The sequence below is a fragment of the Hemiscyllium ocellatum genome, unplaced genomic scaffold, assembly GCF_020745735.1.
Source record: "Hemiscyllium ocellatum isolate sHemOce1 unplaced genomic scaffold, sHemOce1.pat.X.cur. R, whole genome shotgun sequence".
In the NCBI taxonomy this organism is placed as follows: domain Eukaryota; kingdom Metazoa; phylum Chordata; class Chondrichthyes; order Orectolobiformes; family Hemiscylliidae; genus Hemiscyllium; species Hemiscyllium ocellatum.
In genome coordinates, this window is record NW_026867602.1 from 1,386,327 (window position 1) to 1,409,636 (window position 23,310).

The 23,310-nt window shown below is 49.3% G+C and overlaps 1 protein-coding gene across 2 annotated transcripts; it reads right to left on the reverse strand.

The window, feature by feature from the left end:
- Positions 1-424: 424 nt before the first annotated feature.
- Positions 425-22,840, reverse strand: nprl3 (NPR3-like, GATOR1 complex subunit). Of its 2 annotated transcripts, none has more exons than XM_060822450.1 (13): positions 22,519-22,840; positions 20,435-20,504; positions 16,029-16,161; positions 15,648-15,722; positions 14,323-14,476; positions 13,511-13,589; positions 11,085-11,222; positions 9,462-9,540; positions 7,577-7,683; positions 6,804-6,933; positions 6,450-6,639; positions 1,451-1,643; positions 425-676 (listed from the first exon to the last, which is right to left on the reverse strand). In XM_060822450.1, exons 1-13 carry the CDS (start codon positions 22,634-22,636, stop codon positions 511-513), a joined length of 1,632 nt encoding a protein of 543 aa, XP_060678433.1. In that variant the 5' UTR covers positions 22,637-22,840; the 3' UTR covers positions 425-510. The 2 variants fall into 2 exon arrangements, with proteins under 2 accessions (XP_060678433.1, XP_060678432.1); XM_060822449.1 differs by having other exon boundaries at positions 9,384-9,540.
- Positions 22,841-23,310: the final 470 nt, after the last annotated feature.

The following is a 23,310-nucleotide window of genomic DNA, read 5'->3' on the forward strand; positions in this document are numbered from 1 at the left end:
TCTGTTAACAACTGTTAATTCTGTTCCTGATTATCCGGCTGCACTGGTCTTAGCTCGAATGACTTGCCCGTCGTTAGAAGTGGATCAGCGAGCTCAGTTGGTTGGATGGTTGCTTTGTAATACAGAGCCAAACCAATAGTGTGGGTTCAATTCCCTAACGGACTGAGGTCACCATGAAGGTCCCGAGTTCTCAACCTTGCTCCTCGCCTGAAGTGGGGTGACCCCTCAGGTTAAGCCACCATCATTCGCCTGGCCCCTCTCTGATCCTCTGGGACAATGATGACTTCACCTTTACTTAGCCAGAGTTGAACAAAAAGGGGCTTCCATGCTATCCTGGAATTTCTCAGAAGCATTCCGAGCTGGTGAGTGGGAAGCAGTAAAATTGTCGAGGAAGTCAAAACAAAATAGAGACAAAACAAAAAGGTTCGAGATGTTACTTGGGCAGTGGATGGTTGGCACCAACCTGAGTCCCTTGGTTATTATTTTTGTTGAAACAAAAACAAGGCTTCTTCACACGAAGGGAGATTGGAAGACTGAAATGATGGGATCTTCGTGATTGCGAACAACTAGGACGCTGCGGAACTTGTCGATCAGCATCAGCAGCACTGAGCGTCGCATGTTCTCATTATACATGATCTCCTCCAGGTGGTGTCGGCCACGGAAATAATGCAAGAGTCTGGAAAGGAGAGAGAGAGAGAAAGGAGAGTGAGAGGCAGGCAGGTGCAAGTGAGAAACAGTGCATGTGTACGTGAGAAAGAGTGTAGGCACAAGAAGGGGAGCGCACAGACTCGTGCTAGGGAACACAAATATGTGAGAGAGAGAGAGCGCGAGAGAGTGCACAGCCGAAAGAATGAAAGGGAGAGAAGAGAATACAAAATATAAAGCGAGGGAGTGAACGTGATGGACAAAAGGAAAAAGGTAACTACTGAGCGACACACTCGCATACAAATGCACGTGCGCACAGTGTGGGTGCAGGCCATTTGGCCCAATGAGTCTGCACCCAACCCTCTGAAGACCATCCCACCCAGACACACCCCTCTACCCTATCTCTGTAACCCTGCAATTCCCATGGTTAATCCACCTCCCCTATAACATTTCTGGACACGACGGAAACTAGCATGGCCAGTCCACCAAATCTGCAGATCCCTGGCCACTATGGGCAATTTAACACAGCCAACCTGCACATCGTTGTACTGTGGGAGGAAACCGGAGCACCCAGAGGTAACCCACGCAGACACGGGGAGAATGTGGGATTGTACCCGGGTCCCTGGTGCCACGATGCAGCAGTGCTAACTACTGAGCCCCTGTGTTGAGTTAATCCCTTTGATGGTGGTGGTGGTGGTTTGGAGGGTGGGAGGTTTGTCGTCTAGGGAAACCCTTTAAGAGATCACGGTGAACAGCACCACCACCAACCGCCCCCCCCAATCACCAAAGTGTGGCCAGCACGTACTTTGCAAGCATACGCAGATCCTCCTGGTTCTGGGCAGCGGGAATGTTCTGGATCATTTTCCTCTCGTGCTCGGTCAAGCTGGCCAGCAGGTTCTCAGTCATGCGCTTGTTCAGTGGTGAGTCACCTCCAGGAACAAGCTCAGCGCTGGAGTTATCCATGCTCGGGCTGGTCAGGGTCATGTCGTCACTGCTGGCTGTGGGAGGAAGTCACAGGGTGAAAGACTGCTTGGGGTGGGGGAGGGTAAAGCCCATGGAGAGGGCAGAAAAAAAAATCAAAAGCAACACTTACAGGACTGGGCAAATTAAAAATAAATAGTTTGGTTATGTTGTCACCACAGAGGAAGCAGTTTCCAAGTCACGATATAACTTAAACTTCCATCGTGTTGTCTATAGACTGGAACAGATTTAATGGGCTGAAGCATCTCTTCTGTATTGTATGGCTCTATAATTCTGTAAACACAGCAGAGGCCATTCAGCCCCTTGAGCCTGCTTTGCTGGATAGTAAGATCCAACAGGGGTGTCAATTCCTCTTGCTGTGTGTTTCTCTGCACCATCAACCCTCAGCTCCCTCGATCAAAATTCTGTCTAACTCAGCCTCAGATAAATGCAGTGGCCTAGTCTCCGGAGGTAAGAATCCCACAGGCTCACGAGAAAAAAAATTCCTCAGCTTCATCTGGCCTTATTTCTAAACTGTGTGCCCTGATTCTAGTCTCATCCCCCAGTGTGATTTGTATCTGCTGCTTCCGGCTGTCAGTTCCAGCAGTGGCCGGTATATTGGCTCCAGGTCGATGGGCTTATTGATTGAATCTGTGGATGAGTGACATGCCTTTAGGAATTCCCTGGCTGTTCTCTGTTTGGCTTGTCCTATAATAGTAGTGTTGTCCCAGTCAAATTCATGTTGCTTGTCATCTGAGTGTGTGGCTACTAAGGATAGCTGGTCGTGTCGTTTCGTGGCTAGTTGGTGTTCATGGATGCGGATCGTTAGCTGTCTTCATGTTTGCCCTATGTAGCGTTTTGTACAGTCCTTGCATGGGATTTTGTACACTACATTGGTTTTGCTCATGCTGGGTATCGGGTCCTTCGTCCTGGTGAGTTGTTGTCTGAGAGTGGCTGTTGGTTTGTGTGGCCAATATACCGGCCACTGCAGCGGACAGCTGGGACTGACAACCAGAAGTGACAGAGACAAACCACTATAAATGCCGGAGGAAACATCACAGAAGCGCTTCACAGGAGGCTCCCAAGCACTGAGGATGTCACCTAGACAGGGGACGAAACGTCTGCAACACAAATTCCCAGCTCGGCGAACAGAACCACAACATCAAGCACCCGAGCTACAAATCTTCTCCCAAACGTTGGTTTGTGTGCTGTTATGAGTCCTAGTGGTCGCAGTAGTCTGGCTGTCAGTTCAGAAATGTTTTTGATGTATGGTAGTGTGGGTAGTCCTTTGGGTTGTGGCATGTCCTCGTTCCGTTGTCTTTCCCTTAGGCATCTGTTGACCAGTGCGACCACTAGGACTCATAACAGCACACAAACCAACAGCCACTCTCAGACAACAACTCACCAGGACGAAGGACTCGATACTCAGCATGAGCAAAACCAATGTAGTGTACAAAATCCCATGCAAGGACTGCACAAAACACTACATAGGACAAACAGGAAGACAGCTAATGATCCGCATCCATGAACACCAACTAGCCACAAAACAACATGACCAGCTATCCTTAGTAGCCACACACGCAGATGACGAGCAACATGAATTCGACTGGGACAACACTACCATTATAGGGCAAGCCAAACAGTGAACAGCCAGGGAATTCCTAGAGGCAGGGCACTCATCCACAGATTCAATCAATAAGCCCATCGACCTGGACCCAATGTACCGGCCACTGCTGGAACTGACAACCGGATGCGACAAATACAAATCACTATAAATGCCGGAGGAAACATCTCAGAAGCGCTTCACAGGAGGCTCCCAAAGACTGAGGATGTCACCTAGACAGGGGACAAAACGTCTGCAACACAAATGCCCAGCTCGGCGAACAGAGGACCCAGCACCGATCCTTGTGGCACTCCACTGGTCACAGGCCTCCAGTCTGAAAAACAACCCTCCACTACCACCTTTGAGCCAGTTCTGTATCCAAATGGCTAGTTCTCCCTGTATTCCATGAGATCTAACCTTGCTAATCAGTCTCCCATGGGGAACCTTGTCAAACGCCTTACTGAAGTCCATTTGGATCACATCTACTGCTCTGCCCTCATCAATCTTCTTTGTTACTTCTTCAAAAACCTCAATCAAGTTTGAGAGACATGATTTCCCACACACAAAACCATATTGACTATCCATAATCAGTCCTTGCCTTTCCAAATACATGTACATCCTGTCCCTCAGGATTCCCTCCAACAACTGGCCCACCACCGAGGTCAGGCTCACTGGTCTATAGTTCCCTGGCTTGTCCTTACCACCCTTCTTAAACATTGGCACCACGTTTGCCAACCTCCTGTCTTCTGGCACCTCAACTGTGACTATTGATGATACAAATGCAAAATATTAATTTAGTATCTCCCCCATTTTCTGCGGCTCCACACAAAGGCCGCCTTGCTGATCTTTGAGGGGCCCTATTCTCTCCCTAGTTACCCTTTTGTCATTAATATATTTGTAAAAACCCTTTGGATTCTCCTTAATTCTATTTGCCAAAGCTATCTCATGTCCCCTTTTTGCCCTCCTGATTTCCCTCTTAAGTATACTCCTACTTCCTTTATACTCTTCTAAGGGTTTACTCAATCTATCCTGTCTGTACCTGACATATGCTTCCTTCTTTTTCTTCACCAAACCCTCAATTTCTTTAGTCATCCAGAATTCCCTATACCTACCAGCCTTCCCTTTCACCCTGACAGGAATATACTTTCTCTGGATTCTTGTTATCTCATTTCTAAAGGCTTCCCATTTTCCAGCCGTCCCTTTACCTGCGAACATCTTCCCCCAATCAGCTTTCGAAAGTTTTTGCCTAATACCGTCAAAATTGGTCTTTCTCCAATTTAGAATTTCAACTTTTAGATCTGGTCTATCCTTTCCCATCACTATTTTAAATGTAATAGAATTATGGTCGCTGGCCTCAAAGTGCTCCCCCACTGACACCTCAGTCGGCTGCCCTGCCTTATTTCCCAAGAGTAAGTCAAGTTTTGCACCTGCTCTAGTAGGTACATCCACATACTGAATCAGAAAATTGTCTTGTACATACTTAACAAATTCCTCTCCATCTGAACCTTTAATAATATGGCAGTTCCAGTCGATGTTTGGAAAGTTAAAATCCCCTTCCATAACTACCCTATTATTCTTACAGATAGCTGAGATCTCCTTACAAGTTTGTTTCTCAATTTCCCTCTGACCATAGGGTGTCTATAATACAATCCCAGTAAGGTGATCATCCCTTTCTTATTTCTCAGTTCCAACCAAATAACTTCCCTGGATGTATTTCTGGGAATATCTTCCCTCAGCACAGCTAGAACGCTATCCCTTATCAAAAATGTCACTCCCCCTCCTCTCTTGCCTCCCTTTCTATCCTTCCTGTAGCATTTGTATCCTGGAACATTCAGCTGCCAGTCCTGCCCATCCCTGAGCCATGTTTCTGTAATTGCTATGATACCCCAGTCCCATGTTCCTAACCATGCCCTGAGTTCATCTGCCTTCTCTGTTAGGCCCCTTGCATTGAAATAAATGCAGTTTAATTTATTAGTCCTACCTTCTGCCTGCCTGCCCTGTTTGACTCACTTCTGTTCTCAACTGTACCAGTCTCAGATTGATCTCTTTCCACATTATCTCGCAGGGTCCCACCTCCCCCCCCCACCCCCCACCCCCACCTTACTAGTTTAAATCCTCCCAAGCAGTTCTAGCTAATTTCCTTGCCAGTATATTAGTCCCCTTCCAATTTAGGTGCAATCCGTCCTTCCTGTACAGTTCACTTCTACCCCAAAAAAGGATCCAAAAATGTGAATCCTTCTCCCATACACCAGCCCCTCAGCCATGCATTCATCTGCTCTATCCTCCTATTCCTGCCCTCACTAGTTTGTAGCACTGGAAGTAATCCAGATATTACTACCCTTGAGGACCTCCTTTTTAAAAGTTCTGCCTAACTCTCTGTAATTTCCCTTCAGAATCTCAACCTTTTCCCTTCCTACATCGTTGGTTCCAATGTGGACAATGACCTCTTGCTGGCCCCTCTCCCCCATGAGAACATTCTGCACCCTCTCTTGAGACATCTTGATCCTGGCACCAGGGAAACAACACACCATTCTGCTTTTTCTCTGCTGGCCACAGAAACGTCTGTCTGTACCTCGGACTAGAGAAACCCCTACCACAATTGATCTCTTGGAAGCAGATGTACCCCATGTTACATTAGAGCCAGTCTCAATACCAGAAACTTGGCTGTTTGTGCTACGTTCCCCTGAGAATCCATCACTCCCTACATTTTCCAAAACAGCATACCTGTTTGAAATAGGTATATCCACAAATGACTCCTGCCCTAGGTACTGACCCCTCTTACCCTTCCTGGAGTTAACCCATCTATGAGACTGTGTCTGAGAATTTCCCCCCTTCCTATAACTGCCATCCATCACATACTGTTGCTGTTGCAAATTCCTCATCGCTTCTATCTGTCTCTCCAACCGATCCACTCGATCTGATAAGATTTGCATCCAACAACATTTATGGCAGATATAATCCACAGTAACCCTTAAACTCTCTTTAAACTCCCATATCTGACAAGAAACGCATATCACTGCAAAGGCCATTTTTGCTCCTTCACAATCTACAATAACACCGACCAGTGCTACCTTTTCCCCATTTCCTACTGAAAAGTGTACAGAAATTCTCACTGTTTATTTACTTTGACTCACTTTAGCTCCTGCTCTACCTCCTCATCGTAAGGAGGAAAGTGGAGTTAACGTTTTGAATTCAGTGACATTTCATTAGCGTTCCCCAGGCAGGACAAGAAGTCACTTACTTGGTGAGCCAAAGCTGAGAGCATTGGGGGCACTGAGGCTTCGCCCACTGACGCGAGAGGGCAGCAGCTTATCTTCCTCATGGACTTCGACATCCACCTCATTGGGCGGCACCATCAGGCAGACGTAGGTGTGCAGCTGTACCAGGAGCCGATGCTGTAACATCCAGATCACCATCTGGACCAGCTGAGCCTGGGAGAAGGCCAAGAAAGATCAACAGGGTTGCAGGGATAGAGGTCTCCCATGTCACTGTCACAGTTCTGTGACAGAGCCCGCCCCCACCCACCCATCAATCCTGCCTGGAGACCACGCAACATGCTCAAGGGGCCAAACCGGGACTTGCATCGTGCTCCTACCTCCTGCATGGGTGGGGCCAGTGGGTTCTTGAACTGCGAGAGAGAGGTCGGCAGAGAGAACTTGGAGAGGACATTGAGCAGATCGTTCCCAGGGAACTGCTGAGTAAACTGTTCAACCAATGGAGAGTATCTGCAATAAACATACCCTGTGAGGTGGAACTGGTGATGGCAGCCTGCAAAAACACTTCAAACCAAATTCCCACCAAAAAGCTACCTCTACATACTTGTCCCTTTAAACATGGACCCCAGGGCACAGGGTTAGATACAGAATAAAGCACCTTCTACACTGTCCCCCCCCCCCCCCATCAAACACACCCAGGGACAGGGACAGCATGGGGTTAGGTACAGAGTAAAGCTCCCTCTACACTGTCCCCCCATCAAACACTCCCAAGCATAGGGAGAGCAGGTGGATTAGATACAGAGTAAAGCTTCCTCTGCGCCGTGACCCACAAAAACACACATTTGCACGTCTTTGCATTTTTGTTCCCAATCATGATGATGGGTCCCTCTCGCTCTGCTCTTCAGTAAAATTAACAATTTTGAAACAGGTTTAAAGACAGCTTGATGTCAGACAGAGCGCCAATGGAATGGAGAGTACGGTTAGGTGATAAACACTAGTCTAGCCATCTGTACCAGACGGATCCTTCAGTCTGGTTCGTGCCCAGTGGTTTCACCTAAGACCTCGTCTATCTCGACCACTTCTGCCCTCAAAGAATCTCCAGCTTTCTGTACCCTTCTCCCTCTGCTTGCCAGGAACTTGGCCACATACTCACATGCAGATGTTGGCATCGGGGGAGAGCATGTAGAAGTTGTTCTCACACAGTGGGTAGATAATTATTGCTTTGCCCCAGTACACCAAGTGGGCAGCCAATTGGAAAACCTGCAGATCAGGAAACGGGGGGGGGGGGGGGTGAAAGAGATGACGGGATCAGCTAGGGCTCCGGAGCACCCGGAGGAAACCCACACAGACACGGGGAGAATGTGCAAACTCCACACAGTCAGTCGCCTGAGCTGGGCATTCAGGTGGTGGTGGGCTGCATACGGTCACCCCGAAAATCAACATAGCAGTAGGCCATTCAGCCCATCAAACCTGCCCTAGCGTTCATTTATACCATGGCTGATCAGTGACTTCAATGATGTCCCCTTGATGGCATTAGTTTCCAGCATTCTATCAATTTTTGTCTCGAACCTGCTGAAAGATTGAGCTTCCTCAGCCGTTTTGATTCAGCATTCTCTGAGTGAAGGAACTGCTCCTCATCTCAGTGCTAAATGGCCTGGCCCCTATGCTTTCCCTGAGGGTGATGTTCCTGGTCAGAGATAAAGCCCCATCTCCATCCACTGTCACACATTGCGTCAAGTTCCAGTGCAATCACCTCTCATTCTCCAGAACTCTCGATACACAGCCAGTTTCTCCAATCTCTCCTTAACAGACAACCCTGTCATCCCAGGGGTTAATCCGCTGAATCCCCTCCGTGGTAAATATCTCCTCCCTCACAGAAGGGGGTCAAAACTGTCCCTGATTAGATTAGATTATGTTACTTACAGTGTGGAAACAGACCCTTTGGCCTAGCAAGTCTACACCGACCTGCTGAAGAGCAACTAACCCTGACCCATTCCCTTACATTTCACCCCTTCACCTAACACTACGGGCAATTTAGCATGGCCAATTCACCCTGACCCGCACATCTTTGGACTGTGGGAGGAAACCGGAGCACCCGGAGGAAACCCACGCAGACACGGGGAGAATGTGCAAACTCCACACAGTCAGTCGCCTGAGGCGGGAATTGAACCCAGGTCCCTGGCGCAGTGAGGCAACAGTGCTAACCACTGTGCCGTGATATTCCAGTTGGGGTTTCACCAAATCTCAATACAACTGCAGGGAGACAGCTTTACCCCTGAACACAAATCCTCTTGACATGAAGACCAATAACGTCCTGTTTGCCTTTCGAACTGCTGTTTTCTTGTGATGCACAGACAAGGACACCCAAGTCCCTTGTATTACTTCCCAACATCTCACCATCTGAGAAATATCCAGCCTGAATGTTTTCTATCCAACTTCCCACTCACTGACATTATGTTCCATCTGCCTTGCCCTAGCCCCACTCACACAGGCTCTCCAGACCCTCTTGAAATCCCCTTGCATGTTCCTGTCAACCTTTGTTCTCACCCAGTGTGGGATCTGTTCTGTGCTCCGCTTGGGACCAGACCACAGGGAGAACTCTGCTTCCGGGATCCCCAACAAGATTCAAGTTAGTTCTGCAAACAGCACTGCCGAGTGTGGATAATTGGAATAACCCAGAGGGCAGTAAGCATCCTCAAGGGTGCATCACTTGAGCGGGAGTCCTGCCGGCTAGAAAGCATACATGCTAAGGGAGGCCACAAAATATTTCACCAGTCCTTCCCCATCTGAATTTACATGCATTTATGGAAATAATAGCTGGCAAAAGGCACATTTTGTCAAAGCTTGCACTCATCAGGACAACTTGCAAGAATACCAAAGTAAGGGGTAATCCAGCACTAGGAGGCAGCATCAATGGTGTTTACCTCCCCCTACATGGAGGAGGGGATGGGGAGAGATACCTGCAGTAGAGCCAGGTCAGCATCCTGTGCAAGCTGCTGCAGATTCTTCATAGCAGATGTAGTCTTGATGATTCTCACCAGTGCTGGGGAACAGTCGACCGGCAACTGGCCAAGCAGCGACTTCTCGTCATCCAACAGCAGCAGGGCATGATATGGCCTTCCAGCAGAGACAGCGAGAGAGGGGGGGGAGAAAAGGGGGAAGAGGGAGAAAGTGAGCATGGGAAACACGGGAAGAGAGAATGTGAAGGAGATGGGGGGAGAAATTGAGAGCAAGAGGGAGTTGAGGAGAAGGAGCACGCAAGGGTGGAGAAAAAGGAAGTGAGATAACGTGTGTAAGGGTGGAGACAGAACACGTGAGGGCAGGGAGAGAGGGTACATAGGCAGGGGGAGGGGAAGGAGGAGGAAATGAGCATGAGACACAGAGAGAGGGGGGAGAAGAGAGAGAGAGAGAGAGAGGGGGAGAGAAAAGAGAGAGAGAGAGAGAGAGAGAGAAAAGAAAGAGAGAGAGAGAGAGGGAGAGAAAAGAGAGAGAGAGAGAGAGAGAGAAAAGAGAGAGAAGAGAGAGAGAGAGAAAAGAGAGAGAGAGAGAGAGAGAGAGAGGGAGAGAAAAGAGAGAGGGAGAGAAAAGAGAGAGAGAGAGAGGGAGAGAAAAGAGAGAAAGAGAGAGAAAGAGAGAGAGAGAGAGAGAAAAGAGAGAGAGAGAGAGAGAGAGAGAGAGAGAGAGAGAGAGAGAGAGAGAGAGAGAGAGAGAGAGAGAGGGAGAGAAGAGAGAGAGAGAGAGAGAGAGAGAGAGAGTAAAGAGAGAGAGAGAGAGAGAGAGAGAGAAAAGAGAGAGGGAGAGAGGGAGAGAAAAGAGAGAAAAGAGAGAGGGAGAGAAAAGAGAGAGGGAGAGAAAAGAGAGAGAGAGAAAAGAGAGAAAGAGAGAGAGAAAAGAGAGAAAGAGAGAGAGAAAAGAGAGAGAAGAGAGAGAGAGAAGAGAGAGAGAGAAAAGAGAGAGAGAGAAAGAGAGAGAGAGAGAAGAGAATAATAAAAAAGTTTGAAGGTAACATGCAGTATATAATCCTAGTTCGTGTCTCTGGTCCACACAGTTTGTATTAGACAACATAAAAGAAGGCCATTCAACACATCCGTGATGGCTCTTTTAATGAGCTATCAATTCCACTTCTCTAACTTCTCCCCTCCAAGTCTTTCTCTAATATACCCCAACCACTTTGAAAGTTTGTGCTGAATTTGCATCCACCATCCTGACAGCACACTCCACATCAGAACAATGCAAAAATGTTCTCCTCACCCATCTCAGCCTCTAGTTCTTTAATGGAGAGTTAATTACAACACATGGATTCAAAGCAGCCTTTCAAATGAAACCTCTCCAATGTTTGGTCTTGTGCTCACTGCACACTCCTCTTTATTTTCTCTTGGTCAGCATTCCCCCTCTCTACACAGGATCAGAATTCTGATGCTGCGACTCACCTTCCTCCCACCCATCTCACCAGTCTTTTATAGCTCCACAGACTCTGAAATGTGCTGGCTGCTGGAGAATTGCCGACTACGGGGCTCTGGTGGAATGTGTGTGTGTGTGTGTGTGTGTGTGTGTGTGTGTGTGTGTGTGTGTGTGTGTGTGTGTGTGTGAGAGAGAGAGAGAGAGAGAGAGAGAGAGACGGGGGGGGGTGGGGGGGGAGGAGAATGAACATTGTGACTTACCGGATAGCTTTCAGGCTCCGCTCGATGGCATCGGGAGGGATGTAGTCAGGACCCAGCCGGTGGATCCTGTGAGGAAGGCAGAAGCTGAGTTCCAGCCAATTATTGATATGCAGGTGGACCACACCCGTGGTGCACAGACTGAGAGAGAGAGAGAGAGGAGGTCATGGGAGTCAGTGTCAGGCAGATAAGAGACATTGAAATATTAACCAGACAGTGGTGCAAGTATTCACCATTAGACCTAGCCTAGTGGTGTCCCCTTGGCTCAGTAAAACTTCCTGCCACCTGAGATGAGGATAACCCTGGTTTTAAAGGTCCACTCCAAAGAAGTGCAGGGCATAATCACAAAGGCAGTCAGCACCCAGTACAGCGGAGTGCCGCACTGTCGGAGGGCCGGCGCCGAGGGAGTGCCGCACTGCCGGAGCCGAGGGAGTGCCGCACTGCCGGAGCCGAGGGAGTGCCGCACTGTCGGAGGGCCGGCGCCGAGGGAGTGCCGCACTGTCGGAGGGCCGGCGCCGAGGGAGTGCCGCACTGTCGGAGGGCCGGCGCCGAGGGAGTGCCGCACTGACGGAGGGCTGGCGCCGAGGGAGTGCCGCACTGTCAGAAGTGCCATCTCTTGTTGTGAAAGATTAAACATGAGGCCCATCCACACTTTTGGGTGGCCACACATCCACAACTAGGTACGATGCAGGTCCAAGGGTGGGGAAAGACTCTCCTGCTCCAGACTGCACTGTCTCATCACCTCCTCCCCCCTCCAACAACTCTGTTGCCAACAGTGCTCGACTAAAACACAAGAACAAAAAAATTGGCTCCGTCATCATGCAGCTCTTTGTGACCGCTTGTTATGCACTTTATATAAATAATGTACATATATTAGCTGCCAAATTTCCTAGGTTACTACACTGGCCATATGAAGTAAAAGAAAATAAACTATTTCTTTGTTTGCTAACATTCTTTGGAGGATGTTGAGATTGTGAAATAGAGGATGGAAGAGTCAGTCCATTGCTAATTCTGCAGACAGTGGAGTAGTAGCAACTCCACAGGACGTGCAATCCAGAGCCTTCGGCTGCTGCTGTAGGGATAGGGAGTCAAATCCCACCATTGCAGCTGGTGAAGTTTAAATTCAGTCACATAACTGGGAAGTAAAAGCTGGTTTAATGGTGGCAACTCTCCAGATGGTGGCGGAGTGGTCCAGTTGCTGGACCAGCATTCCAGAGAAACAGCCTAACTTTCCAGTTTAGAGGAGTGCTTGACAGATTATAAACGCCAAGAACATATGTGGAATGTAAGGGTATAGAATCATCAAATCCCTGCAGTGTGGAACAGGCCATTTGGGTCATCGGGTCCATCCAGCTCATGTGAACAGCATCCCACACACACCCAGCCCCCGAGCTTATCCCTGTAACCTTGCATTTTCCAGGACTAACCCACCTAACTTGCACACCCCTGGACACCATATGCAATTTATCATGGCCAATCCGCCCTAACCTGCACATCTTTGGACTGTCAGAGTACCCAGAGGAAACCCATACAGATATGGAAAGAATGTGTAAACTCCAGACAGTCGCCAGAGGTTGGAACTGAACTCAGGTTGCTGGCGCTGTGAGGCAGCAGTGCTAACCACTGAGCCACCGTGCCACCCCAGGCAAAAAGGTATTAAAGAGGATGATCAGCTGTGGCTGCCTTGAACAGACAAGGTAAGTCAAAGGACTTATTCCTGTGCTGTACTGTTCTGAGGTTCAACTGTGGGGAACTGGCTCAGTCAGCCAAATTCTATTCCATCTCTGGGTCCTTCAGTCCCAGCCCAGCAAGCCATTTTTAAAGGTGACCACTGGCGTCAAAAGGTGGGGGTCTTGGGAAGGTACGTACTTAATGCTGCCAAGGCCCACAGCCAGACTGAAAGGGAAGAAAAACAGAATAGAGGTGGTATGTACTTGTGATTATCAGAACAACAGTTAGAAGATGTGAGATAAAGGAGTCCTGTGTGCTAACCTGGAATGTAGATGATGTGAACACTGCTCGGTGTGTAAATGTGTAACCTTTTGATGGGAAACCATTGTTAGGATCGCTTGAGTTGTGTGTTACCTTTGATAAGTAGACCTCCCATGTGTACATGAATAAAGCCATGATTTGGAGGTGCCGGGGTTGGACTGGTGGACAGATTCACAGGGTCAATGCTCTGACAGTTTCTGATTTCAAATAAACTTGTTGGAATATAACCTGGTATGGTGTGATTTCTGACTTTGCATGACAAGAAGGAAATCGGAGTCTCTTTTAGTCTTAAAGTAGGATTACAGGGATAAAAGGATAAAGTTGGAAGCCACTTGAGCAACTTTTCTTTGTCTCGCTAAACCCATGAGCAAAGTAAGAGAGTGAGAGGTTGTGGTATATGATGCTTTTCCCTAGGAACAGCAAGGTCCAGCACTCACCTGTCAAAGGCCTTCTTCAGATCGGAGGCCAACTTGCACTTGGGAAGGATGTGATGGAACGGTGACTGGGAGCCATCACCTGAGGAGGAATGGCAAAGAGTGATCCCACTGTCACCACCTTTGCTCCCTACCCCCTACACGCTGGGTGTACAGCAATAAAAACCCACCGCAGGACAGACCTCACGCCACAGCGTGTGATGAAGATGAGCAAACCCAAAAACAACTGACGGGGCCCAAATGCTGACAGACGGACTCACATTGCAGACACCTGTGCTTCACCAATCACACAGATCAAACAAACCGTTGAAATCAATTTGGCTCCAAGCAACAGACATGGACAGCGATATAGTCACTATGTAGCTTGAAACATTCTGCCTGTGTGCACAGTCAGTCTGCCTTCCTGCGCAGATCAGTCGACTGCAGAACTATCAGCAGCTCTGCTGCTAACGTTAACAGAAGGGAACACAAACTTCAAAATCTGAGCCCGGTCTCTTCAGGACTGATGGCAGAGAACATGCGTTCACGCAAACAGAATGGAAATTCGATAACAGGGAGGGATGGGGGCGAGAGACGGAGGGAGGGTCAGAAGTGAGGGGAGAAGGGGAAAAACAAGGATTGGGAACTAGAGAATAAAGGGAGGGTGGAGGTCAGAGGGGGTGGAATGAACGAGGATATCAGGAGGAAAGGTTTGAAGGATGGGAGAGAAAGAGGGTGTGTGTGTGAGAGAGAGAGAGAGACAGCAAGTGAGAAAGAGACAGAGAGGTGGGAATTGATATGACTGAGTTTTCACTCTTGGCACAAGGCAGACTCACTCTCCGACATGGTGGAAACCTCGTCCTGAATGGCTAGCATCAGCTTGGCCTCCTGGGTCAGGTACTGGCAACGTTGTTCCTCATGTTGCAGGACAATGGCAATCCGCCGCGAGAGGTTGTGCATGCAGCTGATAACTGAGGGGTCAGCGTTTGCCTGTCAGCAGTTGAGAAAGCCGTGGTATTAATCAGCCCCAGAGGATGTCCAAATATTTACAGCTCCTGACCTGAAGAACGTTGGAGACAAATTTGCCCGTACCACCAGTGGGATTTATATTCAGACAACTCCTTGAACATACTAAAATGCCCCCCAGGGGCATAATTAGACTCGGATCAATAGCTCAGAGAGGAGTATATTAAAGGAAAAGAGAGAGAAATTTAGGGAAGAGTATTACAGCCCCCAGACTGTAGGTACAATCACTGACAGCTTTGCACAGCAGTTGGCAAAGCCACCCTCAAGTCAGGAGATGATGGGTTTGAGCCTCATTCATGCCAGACTTGTGAATGTCAGAAGGCCTTAGCACCCCCATGAGAGAGATTTTGATCAAAGGCTCTGCTTTCTGCATTCTTCAGGTCAGTGACCGGCAACTGATGGAGACTTTGTCGGGGTTGGGGGGCGGGATTTACCTGTCCAATCCCCAAACCGCCACAGAAAGGATCTATGTGAAAAATGGCAGATACATTTCCAGCCAAAAAAACGCGAGTATCTACATTTTCAAAGAGATGGGCCACCTGCGAATTGGTGTGAGGCAGAAACAGGGAAAGAGGCAGTGCTCATGAGAAAAAAATCCCTAAGCCTGGTTAACCTCACAAGTGAATGACCCCCCCTCCCCCCCACACCGTGCCAACGCTGGAGCCATTGTTGTGGTTCTGTTCGCCGAGCTGGAAGTTTTTGCTGCAAACGTTTCGTTCCCTGGCTAGGGAACATCATCAGTGCTATTGGAGCCTCCTGTGAAGCGCTGCTTTGATGTTTCTTCCGGTATTTATAGTGGTTTGTTCTTGCCGCTTCCGGGTGTCAGTTTCAGCTGTAGTAGTTTGTATGTGGGGTCCAGGTCGATGTGTCTGTTGATGGAGCTTCTTGCCGTTTCCGGGTGTCAGTTTCAGCTGTAGTGGTTTGTATATGGGGTCCAGGTCTATGTGTCTGTTAATGGAGTTTGTGGATGAATGCCATGCCTCTAGGAATTCCCTGGCTGTTCTCTGTCTGGCTTGTCCTATGATGGTAGTGTTTTCCCAGTCAAGCAGCAAAAACTTCCAGCTCGGTGAACAGAACCACAACAACGGACACCCGAGCTACAAATCTTCAACCAGACTTTAAACTGGAGCCATACCCGTAAAGCAAACACCACGTTGAAGATAATCATGGTCGGCATCTCCCGTTTCGGAGAGGGGTCCAACTTGGAAACCTGGAAGAGACAAGAGGATGAGGAGACGGTCTGCGTGAATTGTCAAGGCAGAAGGTGGTACTCCAAGGGTGGGACCAGTTGGGAGGAGTGGTCCCGCATCTGCACTGTAGGGGGTCAAGCAATATTATGGACACAGCATCAGATAAGCCAGTACGGAAAAATATTAAGTCAGGCAGATAGAAGTGTGATCAGAACGTGAGGTATTTTGAAAGGGGAAGAGACTCATGGTGTTGGGGGTGTGAGCAGCCGAATGTAGTGTGAAGGGAAGTGATTTGAGAATGTTCGGGGGGGTTAGGGTCTCCTTACCTGGAGCCCAAGTGGGTGCTGCAGCAAAGTCGGGTGGCCAACGAAACGGACATTGTCAATCTTCAACTCAAATTTCTTGCCGCACATTTCCGACTTGGTCGCCAGGATGGTGGCCAGGATAACATCGGAGAACCTCGAATGACAAGACAAAGGAGCAAGCGAGTGAGTGACCCGACGGGCAGCAAAACTTGGCACGGCGGGCCAACTCCAAACAATTTCCCACCCTCGAAAGGTCAAGGCCAAGGCTCATCGGACCCACACACGCTCAAATACAGAGACAAAAGTGCGATGCTGGTTTTGTCAAATTGCACACGACCCCAATTATGGGGGGTTCAGAAGGCAGGCAAGGTCCGGAAATTAGTCCGGTCAAACAAGGCAACGCGGAGATTGGACCCGACACATCATGTGATAGCAAACAAGCTGAAAGAGGTGTGAATCTGAACAAAGGGAAAGACACACGCAGATTTTCACAGACTTTGTTCCAATGCAGTGTGAAAGACAGATATAAAAAATTAGAGTATAGCAATGGAGAGAGATGGGGGACTAGAATCTAACCTAGAGGTTCAGGGTGATTTATATATAGATTTACAGATATCTGGGAAGGAGTTACAGACTGGAATCTAATCAAGGGGTTCGGGGTGGTATATATACAGAATAACAGATTCCCCGGAAGGGAGTTACAGACTGGAATCTAATCGAGGGGTTCGGGGTGGGTTATATACAGAATAACAGATACCCCGGGGAGGGAGTTACAGACTGGAATCTAATCGAGGGGTTCGGGGAGGTTTATATACAGAATAACAGATACCCGGGAGGGAGTTACAGACTGGAATCTAATCGAGGGTTTCAGAGTGGTTTATATACAGAATAACAGATACCCAGGAGGGAGTTACGGACTGGAATCTAATCAAGGGGTTCGGGGTGGTTTATATACAGAATAACAGACCCCACGGGAGGGAGTTACAGACTGGAATCTAATCGAGGGGTTCGGGGAGGTTTATATACAGAATAACAGATACCCAGGAGGGAGTTACAGACTGGAATCTAATCGAGGGGTTCGGGGTGGGTTATATACAGAATAACAGATACCCCGGGGAGGGAGTTACAGACTGGAATCTAATCGAGGAGTTCGGGGAGGTTTATATACAGAATAACAGATACCCGGGAGGGAGTTACAGACTGGAATCTAATCGAGGGTTTCAGAGTGGTTTATATACAGAATAACAGATACCCCGGGAGGGAGTTACAGACTGGAATCTAATCAAGGGGTTCGGGGTGGTTTATATACAGAATAACAGATACCCCGGGAGGGAGTTACAGACTGGAATCTAATCAAGGGGTTCGGGGTGGTTTATATACAGAATAACAGATACCCCGGGAGGGAGTTACAGACTGGAATCTAATCGAGGAGTTCGGGGTGGTTTATATACAGAATAACAGACACCCTGGGTACGGAGTTACAGACTGGAATCTAATCGAGGGGTTCGGGGTGGGTTATATACAGAATAACAGATACCCCGGGAGGGAGTTACAGACTGGAATTTAATCGAGGGGTTCGGGGTGGGTTATACACAGAATAACAGACACCCGGGAGGGAGTTACAGACTGGAATTTAATCGAGGGGTTCGGGGTGGGTTATATACAGAATAACAGACACCCGGGACTGAGTTACAGACTAGTATCAGATTGAGGGATTTAGGCAAAGTGGAGTGTGGGGATTACAGTATATGTCATTTCCAATGTACTTGCTCTTTAACCCCTTACCCAGCCTTATTTCTCCCAATGCTGACATTTGTAGAATGTTCCAGAAATTGAGAGGTCCCAGACGTTAGGATGGACTTTCAAGTCTGCCTGGATTGGTCCCTCTTTGCATATGGAGATGGGATAAGAACGAACATATCTACAGGAGAGATTTTCTGTCTCTGTTCAGTGTTTGTGAGCTGGTTTGTGAGCACTCAAAAGGAGAAAGTGAGGACTGCAGATGCTGGAGATCAGAGCTGAAAATGTGTTGCTGGAAAAGCGCAGCAGGTCAGGCAGCATCCAAGGAGCAGGAGAATCGATGTTTCAGGCATAAGCCTTTCCTCATTCCTGAAGAAGGGCTCATACCCGAAACATCGATTCTCCTGCTCCTTGGATGCTGCCTGACCTGCTGCGCTTTTCCAGCAACACATTTTCAGCACTCAAAGGAAGCCAGCCACCCTCTCCACTCCAGGGTCAACAAGAGTGAGAGACATGGAGAGGATGAAAACAAGGGGAGAGAACAAAAGAGACTGTGAAGACGAGGGGAGATAAAGAGAGAGAAAGTAGGTGGGGCTAAACAGAGAGAAAGTAAGAGAGTATAGACAGGAGAGAAATGCAAAAGAGAGAGGGAGAGAAGAGATGTAGGGTACAGAGCCAACGAGTGCACACACGCAGAGAGTGGGAGAAAAAGTGAAGAGAAAGCAAAGAGGGGACTGAGAAAAAGGGAGAGAGCGTAAGACAGACAGAGCAAGAGAGAGACTTTGCTGGTGGGGGCAAGAAAAATAGTGAGTAGAGAGACATCGTGGGGAGAGGAGGTAGGAAGGGAAAGAGATGAGAGGGACAACTCCTTACCCGGCTACCAACTCTTCGTCAGTGAGAGGAGACGGTTCTCTGAAAGGGGCAACATGGTCAGAAACAAAACAGGCAGGAAAACAAATCGAAACAGTAGAGACCAGAAAAACAAAACAACGTTTGGGAAATTTTCAGGTGCCATTTTGGGTTTTTCCCCCTAGAAGGCTTCAAGCTTTCAATGTTTTCTTTATTGATGGAAAACAAATGGTCTTGAGGAAAACCACTAACTCTTTCACACCTGCACATGGATGGAGCAGGTTGCTAACTAAGGGATGGGTGAAATCATTAGTAGAAGCCAGGCTGATGTGAGGGGAGTTGGTATCAGTGACAAGGTGGGGTGTGGGATGCTGGGAATCAAGTAGTGCTTATGAACTATTTTCAGGGTCCAAAGTCTGGGGGACCAATACTAAACTGGTGAAAACAGCCTCATGTGTTATCAGAAACTGACAGTGTCCCAGTGCAGAGCACAGAGAATATGTGGTCCACTTTGTTTCTGGAACCATCAATGCCCCTTTGGAACAGCATTGTTCTCCATCCATTTCAGATGCGGTTCACTCAGCCCGTGCCCAAGTCTCTAGCTGTCTCAGATCACGAGATGAAACACTCATCTGGTCCTCCACTTTCTCTAAACCTGGTGAGTGTTTCTACTGAACCAGCATCCACTACAACCTTCAGGCAATGTGTTCCAGATTGTTCCGTGTTTGGGGCGGCACGGTGGCACAGTGGTTAGCGCTGCTGCCTCACAGCGCCAGGGACCTGGGTTCAATTCCCGCCTCAGGCGACTGACTGTGTGGAGTTTGCACATTCTCCCCGTGTCTGCGTGGGTTTCCACCGGGTGCTCCGGTTTCCTCCCACAGTCCAAAGATGTGCGGGTCAGGTGAATTGGCCATGCTAAATTGCCCGTAGTGTTAGGTAAGGGGTATATGTAGGGGTATGGGTGGGTTGCGCTTCGGCGGGTCGGTGTGGACTTGTTGGGTCGAAGGGCCTGTTTCCACACTGTAAGTAATCTAATCTAATTAGAAAGATCACGACAACTTACTGTGTCAAAAAATACTTTCAACATATACTCCTCCATTCTGGTTCTTTCAGTGTTTCCCTTCACTTGAGTTGACGTATCCTCCCGCTAGTGGGAGATTCTGAAGAACAGTCCTTTCAGACTTGTGACATTAACTCTGTTTCTCTCTCCACAGATGCTGCCAAACCCACTGAGTTTTTCCAGCATTTTATTTTTTTTTCTTATGCCAGTGGAGAGGGTTTCTCTGTACTTACTTGATTTTGAACATCAATTGTCCCTAGGGTTGGGAAGTTCAAAACTAGGGGTCATAATTTTAAGGTGAGAAGAGAAAGATTTAAACGGACCTGAGGGGTAATTTTCTCACACAAAGGATAGTTCACATATGGAATGAACTGCCAGAGGAAGTGGTAGATGCAGGTACAGCTGCAACATTTAAAAAGACATTTGGACAGGTATATGAATAGGAAAGGTATAGAAGGATATGGGCAAAATACTGGCAAATGGGACTAGTTTAGCTCAGGAAACCTGCTCAGCACAGACGAGTTGGACCGAAGGGTCTATTTCTGTACTTTATGACTCTTAATAACCTTCCCCATTTGAAGGGGAGAATCCCTGCTGAAACATAGGCTGCCCTCAGCACGTGGTGGAAGGCTGTGGGAAGGGGACACTAAAGACTTTGCACAGAGTAGTATTCCACACTCTGCCTGCTTTGTGCATGAGTGGATACAGAATGACATTTGCAGCCAGGCTGTGAGCATGGATGGCCGCCTGAATGTTTCCCCTTGGCTCTTTCACTCACCTTGAGTCTCCATCCTGGTCTTCCGTACTCTCAACCGTGCTATGTAATGCATAAGGACTGCTCGGCTTGCCTGTGGGAAATAAGAGAATGCTACGCATTACAAACTCAAAGTGAAAGCACTCCGGCACAAGACGTTTGCCATGGGTCAGTGGGCAACATTCTTGACTCAGTTAGGAAGTTTCTTGGATCAACGGTCACCTTAGACATCTAAGCAAAACACCCCAGTGCAGCGTCACATTGGCCAAGGATCAGCAAAAAGGGAGCGCTGCACCACCCAAAGGTCCATGCCAACAGAGTGCTGCACAGCCTAAGGGTCACTGCTGAGGGAGCATCACCACGCCTGAGGGTCAGTGCTGAGGGAGCATCACCACGCCTGAGGGTCAGTGCCGAGGGGGTATCACACAGCCTGAGAGTCAGTGCTGAGGGAGCATCACCACGGCCTGAGGGTCACTGCTGAGGGAGCATCACCACGCCTGAGGGTCAGTGCCGAGGGAGCATCACCACGCCTGAGGGTCAGTGCCGAGGGGGTATCACACAGCCTGAGGGTCAGTGCTGAGGGAGCATCACCACGGCCTGAGGGTCACTGCTGAGGGAGCATCACCACGCCTGAGGGTCAGTGCTGAGGGAGCATCACCACGCCTGAGGGTCAGTGCCGAGGGGGTATCACACAGCCTGAGAGTCAGTGCTGAGGGAGCATCACCACGGCCTGAGAGTCAGTGCTGAGGGAGCATCACCAAGGCCCGAGGGTCAGTGCTGAGGGAGCATCACCACGCCTGAGGGTCACTGCTGAGGGAGCATCATCAAGGCCCGAGGGTCAGTGCTGAAGGAGCATCACCACGCCTGAGAGTCAGTGCTGAGGGAGCATCACCACGCCTGAGGGTCAGTGTCGAGGGGGTATCACACAGTCTGAGAGTCAGTGCTGAGGGAGCATCACCACGGCCTGAGAGTCAGTGCTGAGGGAGCATCACCAAGGCCCGAGGGTCAGTGCTGAGGGAGCATCACCACGCCTGAGGGTCACTGCTGAGGGAGCATCATCAAGGCCCGAGGGTCAGTGCTGAGGGAGCATCACCACGCCTGAGAGTCAGTGCTGAGGGAGCATCACCACGCCTGAGGGTCAGTGTCGAGGGGGTATCACACGGCCTGAGGGTCAGTGCCGAGGGGGTATCACACGGCCTGAGGGTCGGTGCCGAGGGAGTGCCACACGGCCTGAGGGCCGGTGCCGAGGGAGTGCCACACGGCCTGAGGGCCGGTGCCGAGGCAGTGCCACACGGCCTGAGGGTCGGTGCCGAGGGAGTGCCACACGGCCTGAGGGCCGGTGCCGAGGGAGTGCCACACGGCCTGAGGGCCGGTGCCGAGGGAGTGCCACACGGCCTGAGGGCCGGTGCCGAGGGAGTGCCACACGGCCTGAGGGCCGGTGCCGAGGGAGTGCCACACGGCCTGAGGGCCGGTGCCGAGGGAGTGCCACACGGCCTGAGGGCTGGTGTTGAGGGAGTGCCACACGGCCTGAGGGCCGGTGCCGAGGGAGTGCCACACGGCCTGAGGGTCAGTGGATTCAAAGCCATGCCCCAGAACAGATGCCAAGTTTCTAGATCACTAGTCCGGTGATTTTACGAGAAAGCCATTGCTCCCGGGAGCTGGAGTTTCTCAAGCCCTTTCCACTATTTCATAAGATCATTGCTGGTCTGATTACACTACACTCCCACCTACCTTAGGCACTATATTTAAGGAGGGCAATGCTTACTGTACCACAGATCCCAGCCTTGCCACCAGCCACCCCCACCCCCCATTCCAGCAGAAAGTGCTGGAAAAATCCAGCAGGTCTAGCAGCATCCATGAGCGGGGAAACAAGGGTTCACATTTTGGGTCCAGTCACGGTCACACCAGGTGCTCCCTGGCTCGGGAGTTCTGAACTTTGCAGCAGGACTGGAGGCAGGTCCACAGCGACCAACCTCAGTCTTGCTCGCCAGCTCACACAGATTCTGTGCCTGGGTTATCTTGCGCCCACCAACTCCAGGTTATTCCTGCCTTCTCATGAAGCAGCGTTCACAGCATGTCTTTTTCGCTCTGGACGGCAGGCCACTTACTGGTCTGAGATCCTTGCTGCTCCTGGTGGCGCTGGAAAGGGTACCTGAAGAGCAGTTTGTTCCCCCTGCTCCCAGAGCTCACAAGGATCACACTGATGGGGTTGGTGTCCTCCCCCATGTTACATTCAGGCGCAATCACATTAAGTGCCAGAAATGCAACCGCTAATTTTTTTAACTCTCTCCCCAATTAAAATAATTGCAGAGCGGCCCTTATTTTCCGCCAATGTGATCGCGTTTTCATCGCCCGTTCGCAATTCACTTTACAGAAGAGGTTGCACAAATCGTCCCTCTTTCGGCGGCCATCTTTGATCAAGTCGGACAATCGCTGTCGCCATGTTTCATCAAGTTAGTCTCCACCCATCCGCTTTTTGATCAGTCATCTTTGATCAAGTTGCTGGCGGCCATCTTTGATCAAGTCAACCCCAGTGGTGGCCATCTTTGGTGAAGTCATTTCGCCTCAGTTATCAAGATGCTAGATCGTAGTATATAGAACAGTACAGTACCGAAAAACTCTTCCCCATTAACCACCACATTCTGTTTCCTGTTACTCAGTCAATTTTGGAGCAATTCAGTCCCCTTTATTCCACAAGATATGACTTTGTGCTCACAAGCTAAGGCACTGGAGGGACAGTACATCACTGACCTTAATAAATTGGGTGAGTCATTAAACTTCTTCCTCCACCAAATCAAGATCTCCATTGCCTTTTAGCTTCGTGTCTGCAGGATCTCTAACCCCTATGAAAATGCAGGACATTCCCTCTACCTCTTCCATCAAAACCTTCAGTCAGATAT

What these genes read in the sequence shown, in the direction of transcription:
- nprl3 (XM_060822449.1), bottom strand. Translation starts at nt 22,636, where the DNA reads ATGGGGGAGGACACCAACCCCATCAGTGTGATCCTTGTGAGCTCTGGG. An exon ending in GCAGCAAGGATCTCAGACCA is followed by an intron (nt 20,505 to 22,518) that starts GTAAGTGGCCTG and finishes TATTTCCCACAG; the next exon opens with GCAAGCCGAGCAGTCCTTAT. An exon ending in TGGCCCCACCCATGCAGGAG is followed by an intron (nt 6,640 to 6,803) that starts GTAGGAGCACGA and finishes GCCTTCTCCCAG; the next exon opens with GCTCAGCTGGTCCAGATGGT.